Source organism: Cololabis saira, chromosome 5, assembly GCF_033807715.1.
Source record: "Cololabis saira isolate AMF1-May2022 chromosome 5, fColSai1.1, whole genome shotgun sequence".
Lineage (NCBI taxonomy): Eukaryota > Metazoa > Chordata > Actinopteri > Beloniformes > Belonidae > Cololabis > Cololabis saira.
Genome location: NC_084591.1, coordinates 22,136,575 through 22,156,457, shown reverse-complemented (window position 1 = coordinate 22,156,457; position 19,883 = coordinate 22,136,575). Strand labels below are relative to the sequence as shown.

General features: G+C 41.0%; 1 protein-coding gene across 2 annotated transcripts in view; it reads left to right on the top strand.

The window, feature by feature from the left end:
• The window catches only part of chka (choline kinase alpha), a 30,364-nt gene extending 20,568 nt beyond the window's left edge, over positions 1–9,796 (top strand). For both annotated transcript variants that reach the window (XM_061721210.1, XM_061721209.1), the window contains 7 exons: positions 696–800; positions 1,769–1,827; positions 1,932–2,019; positions 4,324–4,432; positions 4,512–4,618; positions 4,714–4,795; positions 6,706–9,796. In XM_061721210.1, the coding sequence (XP_061577194.1) occupies positions 696–800; positions 1,769–1,827; positions 1,932–2,019; positions 4,324–4,432; positions 4,512–4,618; positions 4,714–4,795; positions 6,706–6,765 (610 nt within the window). In that variant the 3' untranslated portion in view covers positions 6,766–9,796. The remainder of the gene's footprint in view (positions 1–695; positions 801–1,768; positions 1,828–1,931; positions 2,020–4,323; positions 4,433–4,511; positions 4,619–4,713; positions 4,796–6,705) is intronic.
• The last annotated feature ends 10,087 nt before the right edge of the window (positions 9,797–19,883 follow it).

Below are 19,883 nucleotides of genomic sequence, written 5' to 3'. Positions count from 1 at the left end.
CTTTATGCAGATGACGTGGGCGTGTTATAAAACCACAAGGTCTTCAGCTCTCACTTGAGCAGTTCACAGCCGAGTGAGAACCATCACCGCCAAATCTTTAGACCCTGGTTCTCAATCTGAAAAGGATGGAATGGCCTCAAGTGGAAGAGTTTAAGGAAGGATGGAGCAGGGGATCAGCAGCTGGATCGGAGTAGTATCTATCTATCTGCCGTGGTCAGCAGCTGGATCGGAGTAGTATCTATCTATCTGCCGTGGTGTGGATTCTGTAGCGGTCTGTTGTGCTCAGCCAAAAGGCAAGACTCTCCATTTACCAGTCAAGGAATGAGCTACAAGCGGCTGAAATGAGTTTTCTTTGCAAGATGGCTGGTGAGAGTTAGGATGAGAATTTCAGTCATGTGGTAGGGACTCAGAGTTGCTGGTTCTCCACGTTGTGAGCAGCCAGCTAAGGTGGTTTGGGTATCTCTTGCATGTCCTAATGGATGCCGGCCCTCGGGCAGACCTGGGACATGCTGGTTTGGGAAAGCCTCAGTATTCCAAAACGGGAGGAGGGGATCAGGGAGAGGGATGCTGGGTTGCTCTGCCCATGCTGTTTCCCCCACAACCCCAAACATGGATAGACAGAAGTAAATGGATGACTGGGAGGATGGAGGTCAACACACTGATTGGACTAACGGTTCTCATCACACTCTCTGCAGGTACCTGAGCCAAGTCATGAAGCTGAATTTCACCAGAGAGTCCCACCTGCGCCGCTTCAGCCGCCTGCTGGCAATAAACCTCCCGCAGGAGATGGAAATGCTGAAGTATGTTCCTGCCATACAGAACACACAGGCATGGCACGTGCATGTACAGTGTCCCAACATGGTGTAACCAGATGTGCAAAATGTGGAGGTTATGTGATTGCATCGTACTGGAATGTTACTTCCTGAGTTCAATTTTCTTCCAAGCGAACAACTGCACCTTCAGAACGATCTATTAAACCGCACAACAGATTCCTGAGATTCCAAATCAGGGTTAAATCTCCTCGGGGCTATAGGAAGGGAGAAAGTGAATGAAGGGAGCTGAGCTAAGAGATTTTGAGATTTGCAGTACTATTGTCTGAATTCTTTTTTTTTTTTTATTTAAAAATGTTTGCAAATTATTCATCATAAATTGGACATAACGCAGGAAAGCATCAGGCAACTTTTAATTACAGACACATTATCTCCATTAACTATTAGCTTTAAGCCACAGCTAAAGCTCATGTCCTGAAACAGTTGAGCTTGGAGCAGCAGATGTTGAAGCACTAAACGTTTATGTATTCTGTCCACTTTGTGCGATTATTACTGTGAATGTTAAAATATATTAGGCTGATATCAGGCTAATTTACAGGGTCATAGTTTTATTTCCCAGTTGTACATTGCTACATCCCCTGTTTTTACACCAGTCCCTTTAAAGCTCTGCTCTGATTGGTCGGCAGAGTGTGTGCAGAACTAATATCACTGTTTCTTGGTGCTGTTGTCAAATCCCGGGACGAAGGTTTGGACCACAAACTAAAAGTCTCTGGTTCTCCAGTGTTATCTGTAGAGTAGAGTGATTCGGAAGTAATTGAAACGCTGCAATTGTCCCAGGCTGCATGCGTTGTTGCTGTTTAAAAGCATAAGTCATGTCTGAGTCCTTTTGAACCATAACATTTGCCTGACATTACAGACCATTTACACGCACCAGAGAAATGTATAAGACGCTAAAAGAAATGGTAACAAATCAAACCTTTTGTGACTTTCCTGCTCAGGTCGCTGCTGGGGTCCACCCACTCTCCTGTCGTGTTCTGCCACAACGACTGCCAAGAAGGTAAGACACACCACCACTTTTCAGGGAATTCTTCAGTGATTTTGTATTTTTCCGAGGAATGACCTTTGTTTGTGTGTATGTGTGTGTGTGTGTGCGGTTTTCAGGAAACATCCTACTGCTGAAACGCCACCAGAGCTCAGACAAACAGAAGCTGATGCTTATTGACTTTGAGTACAGCAGTTACAACTACAGGTACTGTGTGTTAGTGTGTGTTTGTGTGTGTGTGTGTGTGTTTGTTTTTCTTTTTTTTTAACTGACAGAGAGCTACATCTAGGGCTGGGTGAATGACCTTTTATTGCAGATTAATCAGTAATGAAAATAATTGTTGAAATACTGCAGAGGAAAAATAAACACTTGAGAAATATATTTTGGTCATTTTAAAATACTACGTGGGTTTATACAGACTTGGATTACAGTATTCCATTAGGTGTGTTATTATTTTTTATTTATTTAACATGCGCAAATATAATTTTTACAACTGCATATCCTCAAAGCAGACAAAATTTTCGCGCCCCCCCAGGGGGAGCCACCCCAGGTTGGGAGACCCTGATCTAGACCAAAATCATTTGCAGTAGTTTGTTAGAAAATAATATTTCTGCTGTTAAGTTTCATATTTTCGCATCAAGGTCAAATGATTTTGTCTCTACTGGTGATTTGAACAACTGCACACATTGTCACCTCCGCCCTGGTGACAGTTTACCAACCCAGATGTCGCCCCTTGATACAAATACATATAAAAGTAGTCCAATAGGATTCAATCTTAATGACTTTACAGTTGGACACATTTCTTTATTTTCCATTGTTTGGCTGCATAAAAATACTATAATCTGTTGAAACAAACAAAGTTTGTATTTCATATGCTTGTTCACTTATTTATTTACAATGGAGCAGTTTTGATGTCAGTGCTGAAATGGCTTCTCCATACCGTATAAGCTGCTGCCTCGTCACCATCGCTCAACCTCCTTCCAGTAATCCTCCCATCTGACCTTCAGTCCTCAGAAACAACACAGGGGGCTGCTGTTCATCTGCAGCGAAGATTGAGTGACCCAGACAGACACCAATCAAAATTAAAGAGAAAAAGGAAAAAACTGGGCCAGCTCATTTCATCAATATTTGCTGACTCTGGCAGGCGTTATTCAGCCTGCTGAAATATTTGCTGCGGCTGTTATGTAACTGCAATTTGGCAGGCTTTGGAAAGACCTGCCAATGTGACTTACGGCGGTGATGCTGCGGAGGATTTCAGTAAGGGACTGCGACTAGGCCGAAGCAGGGAAGGATAGGAGTGATGTGATCGTTTATTTCCCTGTGTGTGAATTCCTGACTGTTTCATTTACAGGAAGTGGTGTACATCACAGGCAAACTCCCACTTCCCCTCAGCTCCCTTCAGCAAGGCCCCTTTGAGTCTCTCCTAATGTTAGATGTGAACATGTGACTTCGGCTTGCAGCCCCCGCCACTACACACACCCAAACACGTACTGTACTGTGGGTGTTTAGCTTTTTTTCTGTCTTTGCTGGCAGACATTGGCTAGAAGAGGAAACGAGGGGGGTCTGGATTCACCCGTTCTGTAGCCTCCCTCGAAGAATGGCGAGGTTTTGTGTTGAAAACAATTCACAGATCCTGATAAACAGCGTGGGAAATGGCATCCAAGTGCTACATTAGGACATGTGCTGATGCGACCGCAGCCCGTCTGTTCTCCCCTGAACCACACTGACTGCAGCAGAGAGTCAACTCAAACACTTTATATGCTGCACTTTACATACATTTGCAGTAAATGTTATCATTTGGTCCATTTATGTCATAACTGCTTACATTTTCATGATCCATTTTCAAAGGGACTTGTTTTAAATGATCCTTACATTTGATAATAGACCGTATTTCCAGATGGTTTCAGGCAATCTGCTCCGTGTATATAGTTCATGTTGTTGCACAACAAGGCGCGATTCACAGGCAAACTGTCGCCGTCCTAGTAAAAACCATGTGGCAGAAGCCGTTATGTTTTTGCATGTTTAACCCATAAATCGCCGAAGACAGGCTGCATACACAGATCCTGGGAATGGTGCAAAGAGGGAGTTTAAGGAGTAAATATAACAAGGTCTCATAATCAAAAGTATTCAAGACCACCACACAGATGGGGCATGACACATGACCCAGGTACTTCCCACAGTTCCCTCTAGAATCATACTTAACTACTGAAATACTGAGAGCAGCTTTGGGGAAAGGAATTATGAGAAATTGGAGTATAAAAGTATAAAATCTGGATGATAGTAATAAAGTTTCTTAATGCAATTCAGTATTTATGATTTAACGATTTTGCAAAACACAAGTCATGAGAATACCTCTGTGGACAGGACCAATGCGCTGAACAGTGTTGTACAACTCTTTTTAAGTGATGCAGAGTTGTGCAACCCAACCCAGGAGAAGTCCAACAGAGAGTATTGATTTAAAAGACCTTATCAGTGCATGACGGCTTTCTTCTTCATCTGTTTACTTTGCAGGGGATTCGATATCGGCAACCATTTCTGTGAATGGATCTACGACTACAACTGTGACGAGTCTCCCTTCTTCAAAGTCGACGCTCAGAACTACCCTTCAAAAGCCCAGCAGGTCAGTGTAACGGTCATGTCTCATACTTTAGTTTCATCCGACGGTGAGCTAACCCCTGTCAAATCATGTCTGTGTGCAGCTCCATTTCTTTGAAAGCTACCTGCGTGAGTTCGACGGAGGCTTCGACAACCTGAGCACAGAAGAGAAGGTGAAGCTTAAGGAGGAGCTGTACGTGGAGGTCAACAGGTGAGGCCCGGCCTGACACCATCAGGCGCACTAGAATAGGAAAGTATTTTTAAAAAGTACACAAAGTAAATGTTCTTTTATGTTTCTGACTGCAGGTTCTCCCTGGCGTCGCACTTTTTCTGGGGCTTGTGGTCCATTATCCAGGCTCGGCTGTCCACCATCGAGTTTGGATACCTGGTGAGCTTTTCGACTCCTCCAAGTGCAACGTAAACTATGAGAGGTGAAACTTCTCATCGTTTCTACGAAGCAATACCACTTCTGACCACATGTGGGAATATTTACATCTGTTTTGTTAACTAAAGACACAGTACTACGCTAATAGACCGGCACGTCTTGTTGTACCACTTTATCTGTGTCTTACGGCCGGCGCTGGTACGTGAACTTTCTGGTGATAGGCTGCCCCCATGTGGTCACAGTTGGTGTTGCTTCATAGAGTGCCTTTATAGAACATTTTTGTTCAAGCTCAACTGTTATTAGATTTGAAATCTTTTCATATTATTTCATTACCCATATTCCATCTATATGGACACAGAAAATGTGTGCAACTTGTTATTTTAATCGTTATGGCAGCTCTGTTTGACAGCGGATGTCCTGGAAAGTGAAGTGTCAATATTGCGTGCTGAGACTAGGTCAGAGGCCGTCTGAGTGGGGTGGCGTGTTAGCTTGAGAGGGTGTCATGAACTGGCAGAGGGCGAGGGTTTAAAAGTGCGCCAACAGAAAATAATGATTCATGCAAAACGATTTTGAAAAAAAGAGCTAATTAGTTCAGTTATGAGGTTTAGTATAATATACCACCTTACTACCACTCTAAATTGGAAAGTTTAACTCAGAAACCTTTAATCATGATACTTGTGTCTTACACATAGATAAGAACATTTTCATTTTTTATTATTATTGCCTTTATTTAACCAGGTCGGTCCCGTTGAGACACAATGACCTCTTTTCCGAGGGAAGCCTGGCCAAGACAGCAGCATAAAAAAGTTGCAACAATTACAAAACACGCAGGAATCACACAGCAACACAGATTAAATAATTAAAAGCAATAGGACTAAGGCTCCAGATTCACATTAAAAAAAGAAACAAGTGCGGTATAAAGCTGCTCCAATTACTCTCACAGAATTGGACTAATCTCTGAAAAGTCAGTGTGAAGCTTGAAGGTTTTAGTCCCTGGGTGATGCTATACTGGCTGCAAATGACTCCGCTCGACCCTGGTTGATCCAAAAATGGGCAAATGGGAAGAACAAGGAAGCTTGGAAACTGTCTGGATCACGCCCACCTTAGCTCAGTCACCCTAAGTGAAACAACATCTGAAAGTCAGAGCTGAAACGAGGGCTAGCAGACTTCTGCAGGAGCAAGCAGCTCCTACTCCTCCTAGCTGCTTTGACCCCAGCCGAAGACCAGGAAACATACAGGGAACTTTGCTCCCAAACTCTAGAGCCGGTCACTGGGCGTTGTTAGTACAATTATTACCACAAAAAGCTGCAATATCTTTAAATCTAAATTGATTATGCTCTTTTAGCCTTTAACCAAAAGTAGTAAGAAGCTAAAAGGACAAGAGCCGTACACTGCTGTCACTAAATAAAGCCAGGTCCCTAATAATGCATGAATTTGCAGTTTAATATGATTTTGCCTGATGTGGTATATTTAGCTGTCATGGAATATGAAACCAAGCTATGAGGCCAAAAGTTAGTTTTTTGTGGGGGCTTTTTTCCCACCAGGCTGTAAATATGTGTATTTCTGCTGCTGCAAAGTTGCACAGTTTAACATGGAGTTCAGTGGCAATTGACTTGCTTTTGGATCTGCAACTTTTATCTGCAACGATTGTGTCAGACAAGAGAGCCGAATGTACCCCCTCGCAGCCTTACAGTAGACGCTGTCGACTCTTATTGTGAAATATTCACAGCAAGGGAAGTTTTATTGACAGAAGCTCGGAGCATTTAAAAGGGTTGCAAATTGGATGCAACTGAAAGAGAAGTGGACAGTGTAGATTTTATATTTGTGATAATTTTTTTATGTTTTACAGGGTTTTTGCATGTGTGTGTGTTTGTGTGTCTACATGGATGGATTAATGCTTCACTGTTTTGTAGGAATACGCCGAGGCCAGATTTGAAGCCTACTTCCAGCAGAAGAGGGTCTGGGCAGCCTAAAGGAGTGAGGTGTTTGGACGGTTTGACAGCACGCTGAGCCATAATGTCCGTAGAAGGACATGCAGGCTGATGAAGATTCCACGATCCACGCTTTACTTAGACACCCTGCCTTGAGGGGATCTGCTGCTTACTGTTGGTGTTGTGTTGACCAAAGCCGAAACTTAATCACGTGGCTAGGTGCTTATGCCCCACAATCTATTGCAGCTCAAACTTTACACTGCGTAACTACCTGAAGGCCAACAAGAAAAGAAAAGAAAGAAAGAAAAAATGTATTTTTTTTCTTTTACTAACCTGTATTTCCAGCCAGAAGTACTCTCTTTTCCTGCCTTGATCAAACCATATCACTATTATGATGGTTTTCAGTTGGTTGATGGTGGATTTCAGTTAATTCTAGATTTGAACTGTTAACATTGCATCAATGTGTAAGTAGAGATCATTTCCTGATGGAAATGTTCTATGGTAAAGAGGCAGAATGCAAACTTCTCCTGGTAGTAAGCAGACAGTTGGTAAATACGTATATTATATATAGATTTCCGTGTGCCAGTAGCCTGGCCTTATCTGTTACTGATGGGCCGAGTCTGCTAGTGGAGTCATGACTTGATCTGCAGGTCTGGTTTTCTGTACACCTTTGCTGTTTGTTTGATCTTCTCCATTTTTTTTTTTATGGGTGTGTTTGACATTGTCTTTAGAGTACAGAGGACACAGTTATTTTGTATTTGTAAGAATGTGAATATTTTCCCGGGCGGCTCCACCAAATCAAAAACGTCAAAACAATAATCAAAGAGAAAAAAACAAAGACATCAAATTTCAAGCATCTTTCTAACAGTTAAGCCTGATTGTTGGTGATGTCGGTAGTAATATTCAACACTTTGGAGTTTTCAAACACTGTGAGAAGCAGAACCACACCTCGGTGTGCTTTACACATTAGGCCTAAATGGATTGATTTAGCCAAAAACTCCACTGTTTTCACGAAGAAGATTGATTAGCTTTGTACTGGCAATCAGATACTGAAGAGAGCTTCACACAGTGCACATGACAATGGTTCCTTATTGTGGTTTTCTTTGGTGGCTGGTTCCCGGCGTTTTGGAGTAAGTGCCTCCTACAAGGTTGCCTCATAATAATAATCCAGAATAACGACCCCGGCGGTCCGATCATGCTGCACAGCTGACTTCTGTACCGATTACAACTACCGAGTTATAAATGTACTGCTGTGCAGTTACCCTGTTAAACAGGAGTTTGGGTGGGGGGGGGGGGGCATGACTACTGTTGCTGAAACAGAGATGGGATTCAGATTGGGGCATGCTAAAATTCTGAATTCAATTACACTTAACGAACCAATTCAGCACTACAAAGAAGAATGCGTGCACTACGCTTACCTCAAGGTTTCTACTTTTAGGTGTGTAAAATCCACATCAAATCGTTTAACAACAAACACTTTCCCAGATTAGTCCACGTATATTTTATCTATACTGTATATTCGAGTTGTACTATGGGCTTGATGTTCACATTGGCAGTGTGTGGTTAAGAAAAAAGACGCAGACTCCACAGATCTTTTGCTGAGCCACACACGAACCTTTCTTTCTGATCGATATCCATCCAATTTTAAACTGAAAATTGTACAGAGCTGCAGAAACGACATTACTGTACACAACTTACAACTTATACTTGCTACTTGATTAACCAGTGAAGGGCAATTAGTAAGTAAAGTAGTATTTTTGTAATTTTTATTTATAATTATAAAATGATGGTAAATGTATAAACACTGTATGGCTCTGTAATTACACATAGAAGTAGACAAAAGCAAGAGCAGGCTGATCTGTAACTAGTGATTATTCGTTTCCCTTTCAAGTAAGCCGATAATAAAAACTACATTTAGCTAATACCAATTTGAAAACATATTCTGACTTGTTTTTTCAGTTAAATAGTTTTAATGGTCCAAATTAAAACTATGGGCCTGTTGTTGGTCCCGGGGAATAAGACAGCAGCGAAAGCTAACTGTAGCCCTAACCACCCTAGCGTAGATGTTGCTAATTGATTTGATCATTTTTGTGAATATTTCTTTTAGAATGCCATTAAATGAAGCTTTTAAACTTCAGTTCGTTTTTTTTTACATCTTCTTTATTCTGTATTTATTGTTGCCGGCTTTTGTCAGGCAGCATCGTTTCGCAAGTACGACATACTGACAGTTGCTAGAAAGTTAGCCTCCCAAACCGGCTAACACCAAGTGAAGACATTTGTAAACTCAACATGTGCCAGTTTGTTATGTTTTTTTGTTTTTCCTTAGTCTGATATTGTGATAGTGCCAGTGAATGAGTTTATTGCCAAGCTACGAGTGGGCCACTAAGGTGATTTAGCATCAGTTAGTACTTTGTGCATTGCTGAAAAATGCATCACCATGAAACTGCTGCTGCAAATGGAAGCTGTGTGACCTCCACGAAGGTTAACATGCATAACCAAATTAATGTATCCAAACTCATGTGGAGTTTCTACAACTGGACATTTTTCCTGTTTGTCTGTGAGCCGGTGGGATTTAAGTTACTGTGTGAATATGTGACTAATGTGAAAGCTGCGCATCTACAGAGACTGAGGGAACTGAGCAGGACGACACTAAACTGGTCACTAACCCTGCAACCTGATACTGGAACCATTCAGAGTCACGTGGATGCCTCCTGTGGCACTTTTGATAGCTGAAAATAACAAAAACACACAAAAAAAATAATGGCAGTAGCCTAACTGTGACTATTAAGTTCTTTAAATGTTAGTTTTACTTTGTTTGCTAGTGGAGCCTATTTATATTTACTTTTTAATGTGTTTAATGTGTGGATTGTTTTTTTATTTCGATATACTGGACTTGAAATCCAGCAGAAGAATGTACAATGGACTATACTCGACAGATATTATAATGTAATGTGTTACTGGTACATCACTAGTCTATGTTTTGTTTTCTTCTTTTTTTTAAATTCCATCCAGTAGAGCTGTCTTCTGTTTAACTGTAATTTTTTTTTCTTATTAAAAAGATTGTATTTCTTTCTCTTTTTTTTTAACTGTGTTGCCTGACCTGATGTTTCATTATTATTGATTTGTTTTGGGGGCGAAATGGACATGTTGATGTGTGATATGCTTCATTCCATGCTTCACCTGCAGGATAACACACCTTGGACCAAGACACCTGAAACTAGGCTCTGATTGTTCCTTTGGGTAAAACTGTTGTTAAACCATATTATAGAATAGACACATCCACATATTTAACAATATTTACTAACTAAAATGTAAAACGAATATACTGATGAAGTTTTACCTGACTGTTTTTTTTTTTTTGCTCTTGTCCATTGTGGTACTGTTCTTTATTCTGATGAGCAGCCACAAACAGCAATCATCTTTGCTATCTATGCAGCTATTCTCAGTGCACATGCTCTCACTGCAACATACTTTCTAATCAAAAAGGTTTGGGGTGAACTGCAACTGCACAGAAATTCCTTTGGCTGTACATGTATTGCTTTGCACAAATAAAGTTTAAAAAACGAAAACAACTGAATGGAGCTGTTTTGTTTGTTTTGTGTGACTAAATGAACAGTGGTATATTCATAAACAAAGATCACGGCTGTACCCAACAGGATCAAAGGTTCAGCTGTAGTGGATGATCTCAGAAACGTCCTTGGTGAAGAAAAACCCCTTCCCAACATCAGCAGAAGTCAGTAATACTTCAGAGAAGGTGTGTCACTGCCAAAATCAACTATTAAGATGCATTCATGAACATGAATACAGAGGTTTCTCTGCCAAGTGCAAACACTGCTGGAATCAGATGACTTGGAAAGATAATCTGAAAAAAAATATTGTTATATTTGTCACTCAAAATACTTTTGAGACTATGAATATGAAGTTGCATAAAATGGTGGTAAAGGATAAGTGGTTATTTTGATATTTTTTATAAAACGTCTTAAATTGAATTCAAATCCATTGTAGTAGTGTACAAATCACAAAACCTCTGTGTGATTGCCCAAATACTTTGTGTTTAACAATGATGAGCTGACCTTGGACTGCTACAACACCAAAGTAAGAACAGCTAACAATGGAAAGCCTCTCTCTCCCACAAAAAAAGCATTTGAGCATTAGCTCAAATAAATGAAGACCTTCTTAAGTTAATTTTTGCAACGTTTCTTCTTTTTAAACGCAGAAGATATTCATTAGATATCTCTAGTGAGATAATGGACGCAGAGACCAATGGTGGTGATGCACAATGCACAATATGCAACAATGCATAGGTTTTATATAGCGCTTTTCAAAAAATACTCAAAAATGTATGTCAAGAGACAAGAGACAAATAACAACACACAATTAAACAACACATGGTGGAGTGGGGCTATCGAAACCTGTGGGGCTATCGTTTTGAAGAGCATTTTGAAGGTTACTAAAGAGTCAGAGTTTCTGACATGAATGGGGAGTGAGTTCCAGAGGGGGGGGAGCAGCAATGGTAAAGGCATGTGTAGGTGGTTTCTATTTACATCAAATATTTTAAATTTCTTAAAACTGTAAACCAGATTTGGATGTTGTTATTGATGAATTCTCGTCATGTGCAGAAGCAGAAGGACTGAGAACAAAAGCTGGCTGGCAAAAAAGGAAGCAAATTAAAGGGAACATGTAAAAACGAGGAGAAAAGATGGGATGTGATTGCACTTGTGTGTGTTTACGTGTCTGGAGAGGAATGCAAGCCCGCAGCAAGGGCAGACTGGGGGGAGGGACGGGGTCAACGGCCACTGCTCAGAGGACTCTCTTATTTTAGAGTCCTCTAAATAGGAGACATAGAAAAGCGTCACCAACAAAATAAACTCTCCCACCACATTGGATCGATGTATTGGACATACACGAAGGAGATTCTTCGGTGGTGGGACATGACTAATAAACACTGTGGGAATAAAGTCACAATACGAATGATTTTCTACCTATTGCTTCTGCCCTTGTGCTTCCCCTTATAAATGACAATGATAACAATGAGCCTTTGCCTCTCTGCAACATTGTTTCATTCATCATAGTCATACAGCGATTTTAGTTCCCACTGCTGACACAGAGGCCAACAGCATGGCAAGAATGCAGTGGAGAGGAATGTTAACACAAAGAGTAGTGAGAGAATAAAATGTTGGGAATGTCAGATGGGCAGTTGTGTCCAGTTCATTTGTTTGTTGTTTGTGACACACATGGTAATTATAAGTGATCATTGGTGTGTCTTTGAGAAGGAGACACTCATTGAAGGCAAATGCACCACCTGCAAACTGGCAAGACAGGTTCGTTGTTTGTCAAGAGAGGAGTGTCGACAAAAGTGGGGTCAGAAGATCCACACAGTTTGCAAAGAAAAAAAAATCCTCAATATATCTCTTATATCGTGGATTACACTTCTATTGAGATTGTAAGGTTGTGCTTATTATGGGACTGATGGAAATCCTGGTTTAACACGTCTCACAAGGACTCAGAAATAAATGTGTCCTTAATACAAAAAAAAAACAAAGAAACTATTCAACCAAAGAATTATTTTGTTTAAGATTCCATAGCAAAACAATAAGAAGTGTTTAGTTTACCCCTTACACTCTGCATCAATTATCACTTTTATATAAAGTGGTGAGATGTTATTGAAAAAAACCTACATTTACATCATTAGTGGTTATATGTGCAGGTAAATTCTCTACTGACTTCCTTAGATTTGTCTGTTTAAAAATTTCTAAAAGATTGTACATCACTTAAAAAGCAGATATTCATATTCTGGCACATTTAAAACAGCATCATTTATATCAGTGAGTAGACCAAAGGGATTCTTGTTAACCCGTTGGATACCACCATTTTACCACCTCTTTATTAAACAACTAATATCAAACTATTGCACTTGACACAATTTGAGTGAGTTGTACTTCAGGTGTTATTCCTAGCTGGAGTCTAGGAGTGCAGAGTTGAAATGTTGTTATAAAAGTCCAACAGTGTCACCTGGTGGAAACAGAACAATGTGAGCTTCGCTCCGTAAAATACACAACTGTGTAACCCACAAAAAGAAAACTGATTCTGTGAAAGACACAATAATCCCCCCTAAAACATTCCAAAGAACATTGCATATAAAACCTAATTCTAAGTGTTCTAAAGAGATTTTTATTTGTCTCTCCCATCAATGTTTTTGAACAAACAGTATTATTTTTATTTCCTCCAGTTTACATCAAATATGTTCACGGCTGATTGACTCAAGCAATCTGATGAACCCACAGTTGTCCAGACATTATAATACCCAGCTTTCAGGCTAAATTTACTATAAATAAAAGTTACACAATATGTGGTGAAGAAACAGACCTAAATTGCTCTTTTTTTTAATCATCATAATCAAAAGCGAGAGACTGTCTTATAATCCTAAACCTTTATAAACCTCCAAGGCTTTAGTTCTCATCCATGTATCCCTTTGCTGTACTGTATCTGCATAATCCAACGCAGGGTCACATGGGACTGCTGGAGTCTATCCCAGTGCAGTACGGCTGCACCAGAGGCAGAGGTCAGCCCCGGACAGGTCGCCAGCTCATTGCACACCTGGGTTTTCAATTTTGCCATTTTGAAAGAGATATGCAAGTGATACCAGGGTTATATGAACAACAATAATAATTAAAGCTGCAAGCAGCGATGAACGGGCCCTCCCACCCTTGTGCACGTTCAGGCGTGCTGCAGTGGAAGCGCTCGTATGACTTGCATGTAGATGTTTTCAGGCCTGGACATTTAGCGGATGACACCACCCACGACTCTCTATATCAAACCATTCAAAAGTTATGGAAGAAAGTAGGAACTATCAGATATCGACCAATCAGATGAAGGGGCGGGGCTAATTTGCAGCAATTATGTTCAAGGACTCAAAACCATGTCCGATGACACCACCCACGAGTCTTTATGTCAGACCATTCAAATGTTATGGCAGAAAGTAGGAACTATCAAATATGGACCAATCAGATGAAGGGGGGGGTGCGCTTTTTGGCGTCTAGCGTCGCCACGGTAACGCTTTTGAAAGAGAAAAGTAATGCGCGTTGTCGCAGGATCGAGACATACATTTTGATGTATAACACACCTGGGTGCACCCGGGCCGTATTAACGGCCGAAGAAATGGCATAAATTGCGCCAAAATTACACGATTAATTCCTGTTCGGTTTCGACCATGGCGCCAAGACACTTTTCTTTAAGTTGCGACATGATACAGGTGTGTACCGATTTTCGTGCATGTACGTCAAACCGTATTGTGGGGCTTGAGGCACAAAGTTTTCTAGGAGGCGCTGTTGAGCCATTTTGTCACGCCCATTAATGTAAACCATTAAATATCACATTTTTCGCCAGGCCTGGCTTGCGTGCAAAATTTGGTGACTTTTGGGGCATGTTTAGGGGGGCAAAAAGGCCCTCCTTTTGTCGGAAAAATAAAAAATAAATTCCTACAGATACAATAGGGCCTTCGCACTGTAAGTGTTCGGGCCCTAATAAATGCTTAAAATAACATATTTACTGTATGAGGAAATCCAGGGCAGAGCCACACTTTAGTTTGAGAAAACAAGGATCCTACAAACTGCCTATGGCTGCTTCCTCCTACTGCAACAAGCCTGCATTGACTTGTACGTACCTGAGCAGGTCTACAGTGGAGACTGGTCTCTCCAGAACCAGGACCAGCTCATGGCCCATTTCATAGCAGTCCAGCAGGGACACGGATACCAGCTTCTCCACAAATCTAGTTTCACCAGATGCCAGTTTCAACGTAACAGCGGTTTCAGCTGAAAGCAGCTTTTCTATTCTTGATCACAAAGATCGCAAACAGGAAATTATTCTTGACTGACTCTTCATGTCAGCGACTGACAACGATGTGGCAAATTAAATCCATCTACGAGTCCAACAATCTGAGACAGAGATGAGCCTCACTGGTCTGATGACCTCATTCAAGAGCAGCCAAAGAGTTGGAAGCGCTAAAGAAAACTTACAAAGTACTGACGCTCTGTGTTTCACTGAGCTTTATGTGTTGAAAACACTTGAGAAAGATCAGTTACTTTTGCTGTTATTTTTTGAAGGTAGTGTTTTTGCCCCATGTTCTGTCATGTGCAGTGCTGTGTTGCAAATGGGTTTAAATGAGCAGGGATAGGAAGTTGGCTGGAATGCTATTAGCCATTTTAGCTCGGCTGACTAGCTTATGTTGCGTTATATTACATGAATTCTTATCACATGAGTCCAAAAATCCTCATTTCAATTGTCAGTACTGAAAAACATCTGCGACTAATGTTGAATGGAGGGCAAGCTCTACTGGGATCTGCAGTAACTGGGCTGAGTGAAACTTATCGCAGCTGAGCGCCAGGAAATGACTGACTCAGGTCTCTGGACACTTCCACTGGAAGGATCGTGAAATGATCCGCCGTGGCTCCCAGCTACGTCGGCCAACTCACGCCAGAGGAACATTCGAAACAGAAGCTCCCGTTTCTGCCATTACCACCATTTGGGGCCAGCATTATGTTTGTTAACTCTGTCGTCGGGACTGTGGACTTTTTATTCAGCAAGTAGCCTACGGTAAAAGTATGTAATTTGTTAGGATTTAATGAAATTATTGAAGCTCAAAACTGTCTAAGCTCTCTCTTCAAAGTAATCTCATTCTGATTAAGAGCAAAAGGTTTAAATTAGATTAGAAGTGAAATACAATACACATATTGTTGGAGAGGAAACGGGGGAAAAAGGCGACACCTTAAGGTGACTTTCCTTGAAGCTGGCTCTTCCAATTAAATTAATTAGCAATACACATACAATTTGTTGAGAGAAGACAATGGGCAGAAACAGATGTTTAGCATTGGGGGGTCTGGTCTGCGGTCTGGTTTGACACCTCAGATGGGAGACAGTTAAAGGAAATGTAGAGCTGGAAGTGACAAAGTTCGGGGGTTTTTTCCCGTAGCTGACTCCCTCCACCAATGAAATTCACTTGCAAAGAACATCCTCCTTTTAGAGTATAAAGTCAACTGGACTCATGAAAACGTTGTGCATTTCTCTCCGACTCACGCGGTCTGAAAGAAGTGTACCCCGGCCGGAGACAACTGTACCTCCGACCGGAAAAAACCTTGTGCTTGACATGATTAAAAGTTGTATTAACCTGTAACTTTATTCCATTAGTCTTTCTTGGTTCTCCAGACAAAAGAACACGTATCTTTCAATGGTGACCCTGAAACGTGATCTGGTTGTTTCCTGACTGTGGAATTGTGGAGAGGAGCTCTGGAAGTTTTCATGCAGACAACCAAAACCTGACTACTCAAAATAAGGTAAGCAGAAACCGCTGATGAGTAGAAATTCTGCACATTTGGATTTATCAAATTAATAGTGGTTGTCTGATTAAATTCTTCTCAAGCTCATAAAGATTATAGACAGGTTTGACTTTTGGTGTGTCATGCACAATGTTAATTTATTTTTTTAAGTAATTACAAAATCCAAGTTGGGCTTGGTTAAATCCGAGTTGGGCTCGGTCAGTACTGTTTGAAATGAGAAAATGCAAGTTGGGCTTGCTTAAATCCGAGTTGGGCTCGGTCAGTACTGTTTGAAATGAGAAAATCCAAGTTGGGCTTGGTTAAATCCGAGTTGGGCTCGGGCAAGTTGGGCTTGCTTAAATCCGAGTTGGGCTCGGTCAGTACTGTTTGAAATGAGAAAATGCAAGTTGGGCTTGCTTAAATCCGAGTTGGGCTCGGTCAGTACTGTTTGAAATGAGAAAATGCAAGTTGGGCTTGCTTAAATCCGAGTTGGGCTCGGTCAGTACTGTTTGAAATGAGAAAATCCAAGTTGGGCTTGGTTAAATCCGAGTTGGGCTCGGGCAAGTTGGGCTTGCTTAAATCCGAGTTGGGCTCGGTCAGTACTGTTTGAAATGAGAAAATGCAAGTTGGGCTTGCTTAAATCCGAGTTGGGCTCGGTCAGTACTGTTTGAAATGAGAAAATCCAAGTTGGGCTTGGTTAAATCCGAGTTGGGCTCGGTCAAGTTGGGCTTGCTTAAATCCGAGTTGGGCTCGGTCAGTACTGTGTGAAATCCAAGTTGGGCTTGGTTAAATCCGAGTTGGGCTCGGTTAAATCCGAGTTGGGCTCGTTAAACTAGTTGAAGGTCAGGGACCTTCGGGGGTCTGGGACCCCCCCCTTAGTTAGAGATTTTAAATTGCCCGAGAAACATTAAATGGTGAGGGTGTGGCCGTGAAGAATACTACTGTACTAGAGTACATTCTACTTGTGTTAAAAGTATTTAAAGTAGTCAGAGATTTGAATATTTCAGATCATAAGTAAAGTTTGAACACATAAGGACACACTTAAATGAAAAGAAATGTCAAATAACAGAATTTTGTTGTCTATTATTGTTTTGCTTGTCATGTATAATGTATATCTGTTATTAATTTGCGCTCTCTCCCCCTGCGAGCCCCCCCCCCCTATTTTAAGGAGCCAGAAAGTTCCTTCAAGTCAGGGAGGAGAAGCCTCCTTACAGTGTGTCTACAGTGTATTCAGAATATTCTTGGAGATTTGTTCTCTTAATGTTTTGGTAAATGGAAAGGTGTGGTGGTATCAATTTGTATTGTAACGGCTGTGGTTGTTCTTATTTTATGCAGATCTTATATGTTTTGTTTTTTTTTTGATTTTAGTAGAAAAAAAAGAAAAAAAAAGAGGGTGGAGGATTGATGACCCAGAGAAATGTGGTGTGTGCAGTGTGCTAAGTAGAGCTGCACTGGTTTCTGTGGGACCTTGACTGGAAAGTTACCCCTGGTACAGAACCGCAGAAATCAACGTCGGATCCATCTCCTACGCTGCAAAGCTGTGTATGAACTTCATCTGAATGCGAGGTGGGCTCTCGCCCAAGACGCTGACGAAGAAAAGACTGATGGATAACGACCGGGTCTTCTTCTAAAAAGGTGCAACTGTATCTGCCGAAACTATGCTTGGACACTGGCGAAGGTCTATCTGCTTACAGCTCTGGGAACAGCCTGTGGTGCTGAAAGGCCGAGGTTTTCTGCGGATGCCTGGTGTTGCAGTATTGGGGTGATTATGGGTATACTGCACACACTCATTTCCTACTGTTTTGTTCCAATGGGTCATCGGTTTTACATACTTTTTCATAGAGCTGGTTGGATATTATTTTACGATTTTTATATTTTATTTTATGTTTTTCGGGGGATAAGTTTGAAAAGATGGTTATCTGTCCAAAGTGCCTGTTGAAAGAATAAGAAAAAAAAAAAAATGGGGGGATAGTAGACAATGATAGTAAACAATGTTAATACGTCAGAGGAATACAAACTACTTGCATGCCATTTTTCTAATAACTAACATCTGTTGTTTAAAGTTGTTACAAAGGGGCAAGGCTCAACTAAGATTATAGACAGATATTACTGTACAACCTGTCCGTTCTGTTTTCTGAGACATACAGGGATCATGGAGTGGGTATGCTTTCGTCTCCAGAAGAACAATGGATTATTTTTTGTTGCCGTAAACCTGGACACCTGGATTTCCCCATTTTTGACTGGAATATATAACGGACTTGACACATGGTTATACTGATTTATTTGGTTTATTTGTGAAATGCTCATCCATTATGAGATGTACAATTGTTTACAATATGAATATTCAGACTTCCACAGCTTTACATTTATGATTGTTGTTGAATGTATTTGTATATTAATCTGTATGTATGGTTCTTGATATTTGTGGGTTTTCTCTTCTGTTGCTCTACTTGTATCTTCACATCTGGTGGTCATGTTTAATGTTGCAGGATTGGGACTCTGTTTTGTCTATACAGCTAAGCAGGGTGTTCTATTTTATAAGAAAGGGGGTACAAAAACAACACATATATTTTTATATCCCAGTGGACATTTTTACATGGTTGATTTGAAAAACATGAATTAATCATGTTTTGAGTGGAAGTTGTTAGGATTTAATGAAATTATTGAAGCTCAAAACTGTCTAAGCTCTCTCTTCAAAGTAATCTCATTCTGATTAAGAGCAAAAGGTTTAAATTAGATTAGAAGTGAAATACAATACACATATTGTTGGAGAGGAAACGGGGGAAAAAGGCGACACCTTAAGGTGACTTTCCTTGAAGCTGGCTCTTCCAATTAAATTAATTAGCAATACACATACAATTTGTTGAGAGAAGACAATGGGCAGAAACAGATGTTTAGCATTGGGGGGTCTGGTCTGCGGTCTGGTTTGACACCTCAGATGGGAGACAGTTAAAGGAAATGTAGAGCTGGAAGTGACAAAGTTCGGGGGTTTTTTCCCGTAGCTGACTCCCTCCACCAATGAAATTCACTTGCAAAGAACATCCTCCTTTTAGAGTATAAAGTCAACTGGACTCATGAAAACGTTGTGCATTTCTCTCCGACTCACGCGGTCTGAAAGAAGTGTACCCCGGCCGGAGACAACTGTACCTCCGACCGGAAAAAACCTTGTGCTTGACATGATTAAAAGTTGTATTAACCTGTAACTTTATTCCATTAGTCTTTCTTGGTTCTCCAGACAAAAGAACACGTATCTTTCAAATTAAAAAGTAAGTCATGCAACCTTTTTGTTTTTAACTCAACGGTACCAGCAACAACTGGCAAGAAGCCCATAGAGACAGTTTTCTCCTCATTGTATGAAGCTGTTTTTATTTATTTTTGTAATTTAATTAAATTTTCTGTGAATAAAGAAAGTGAGGGGGATACGAATGGGGGGGTGCACACATCTGCTGCAAATCTGAAAGACAAGAAAGCACACAGCGGGCACACAAACATTGGGAATCTGAAAGAGAGAGAAAAACAAGCGAGAAACAGAAACAGGCAGAGACGAAAACAGCAACCATCCCAGGTTTCTAAAATTGAATCAAGACCACTGCAATTATCTGTCCCCAAAACTGTGGGGTGAGCATGTAGGTGAGTGAGGTTTGTATGTCTGTGTATGTTTGTGTGCAAGGTGAAAACAAGGCCTTAGCTGAACTGCAACTATAACGGAGGAGGGAGGGCACAACCACGCCACCTGAGAAACCAGAAGCAGACGAGGAAGAAACCCGAACCCATGCCACCAGCAGCGCCCTCGGGGGACGAGAAGAGGGCGGGCGGAAGTTCCTCACCAGCAAGCCCCACCTGCGGCCA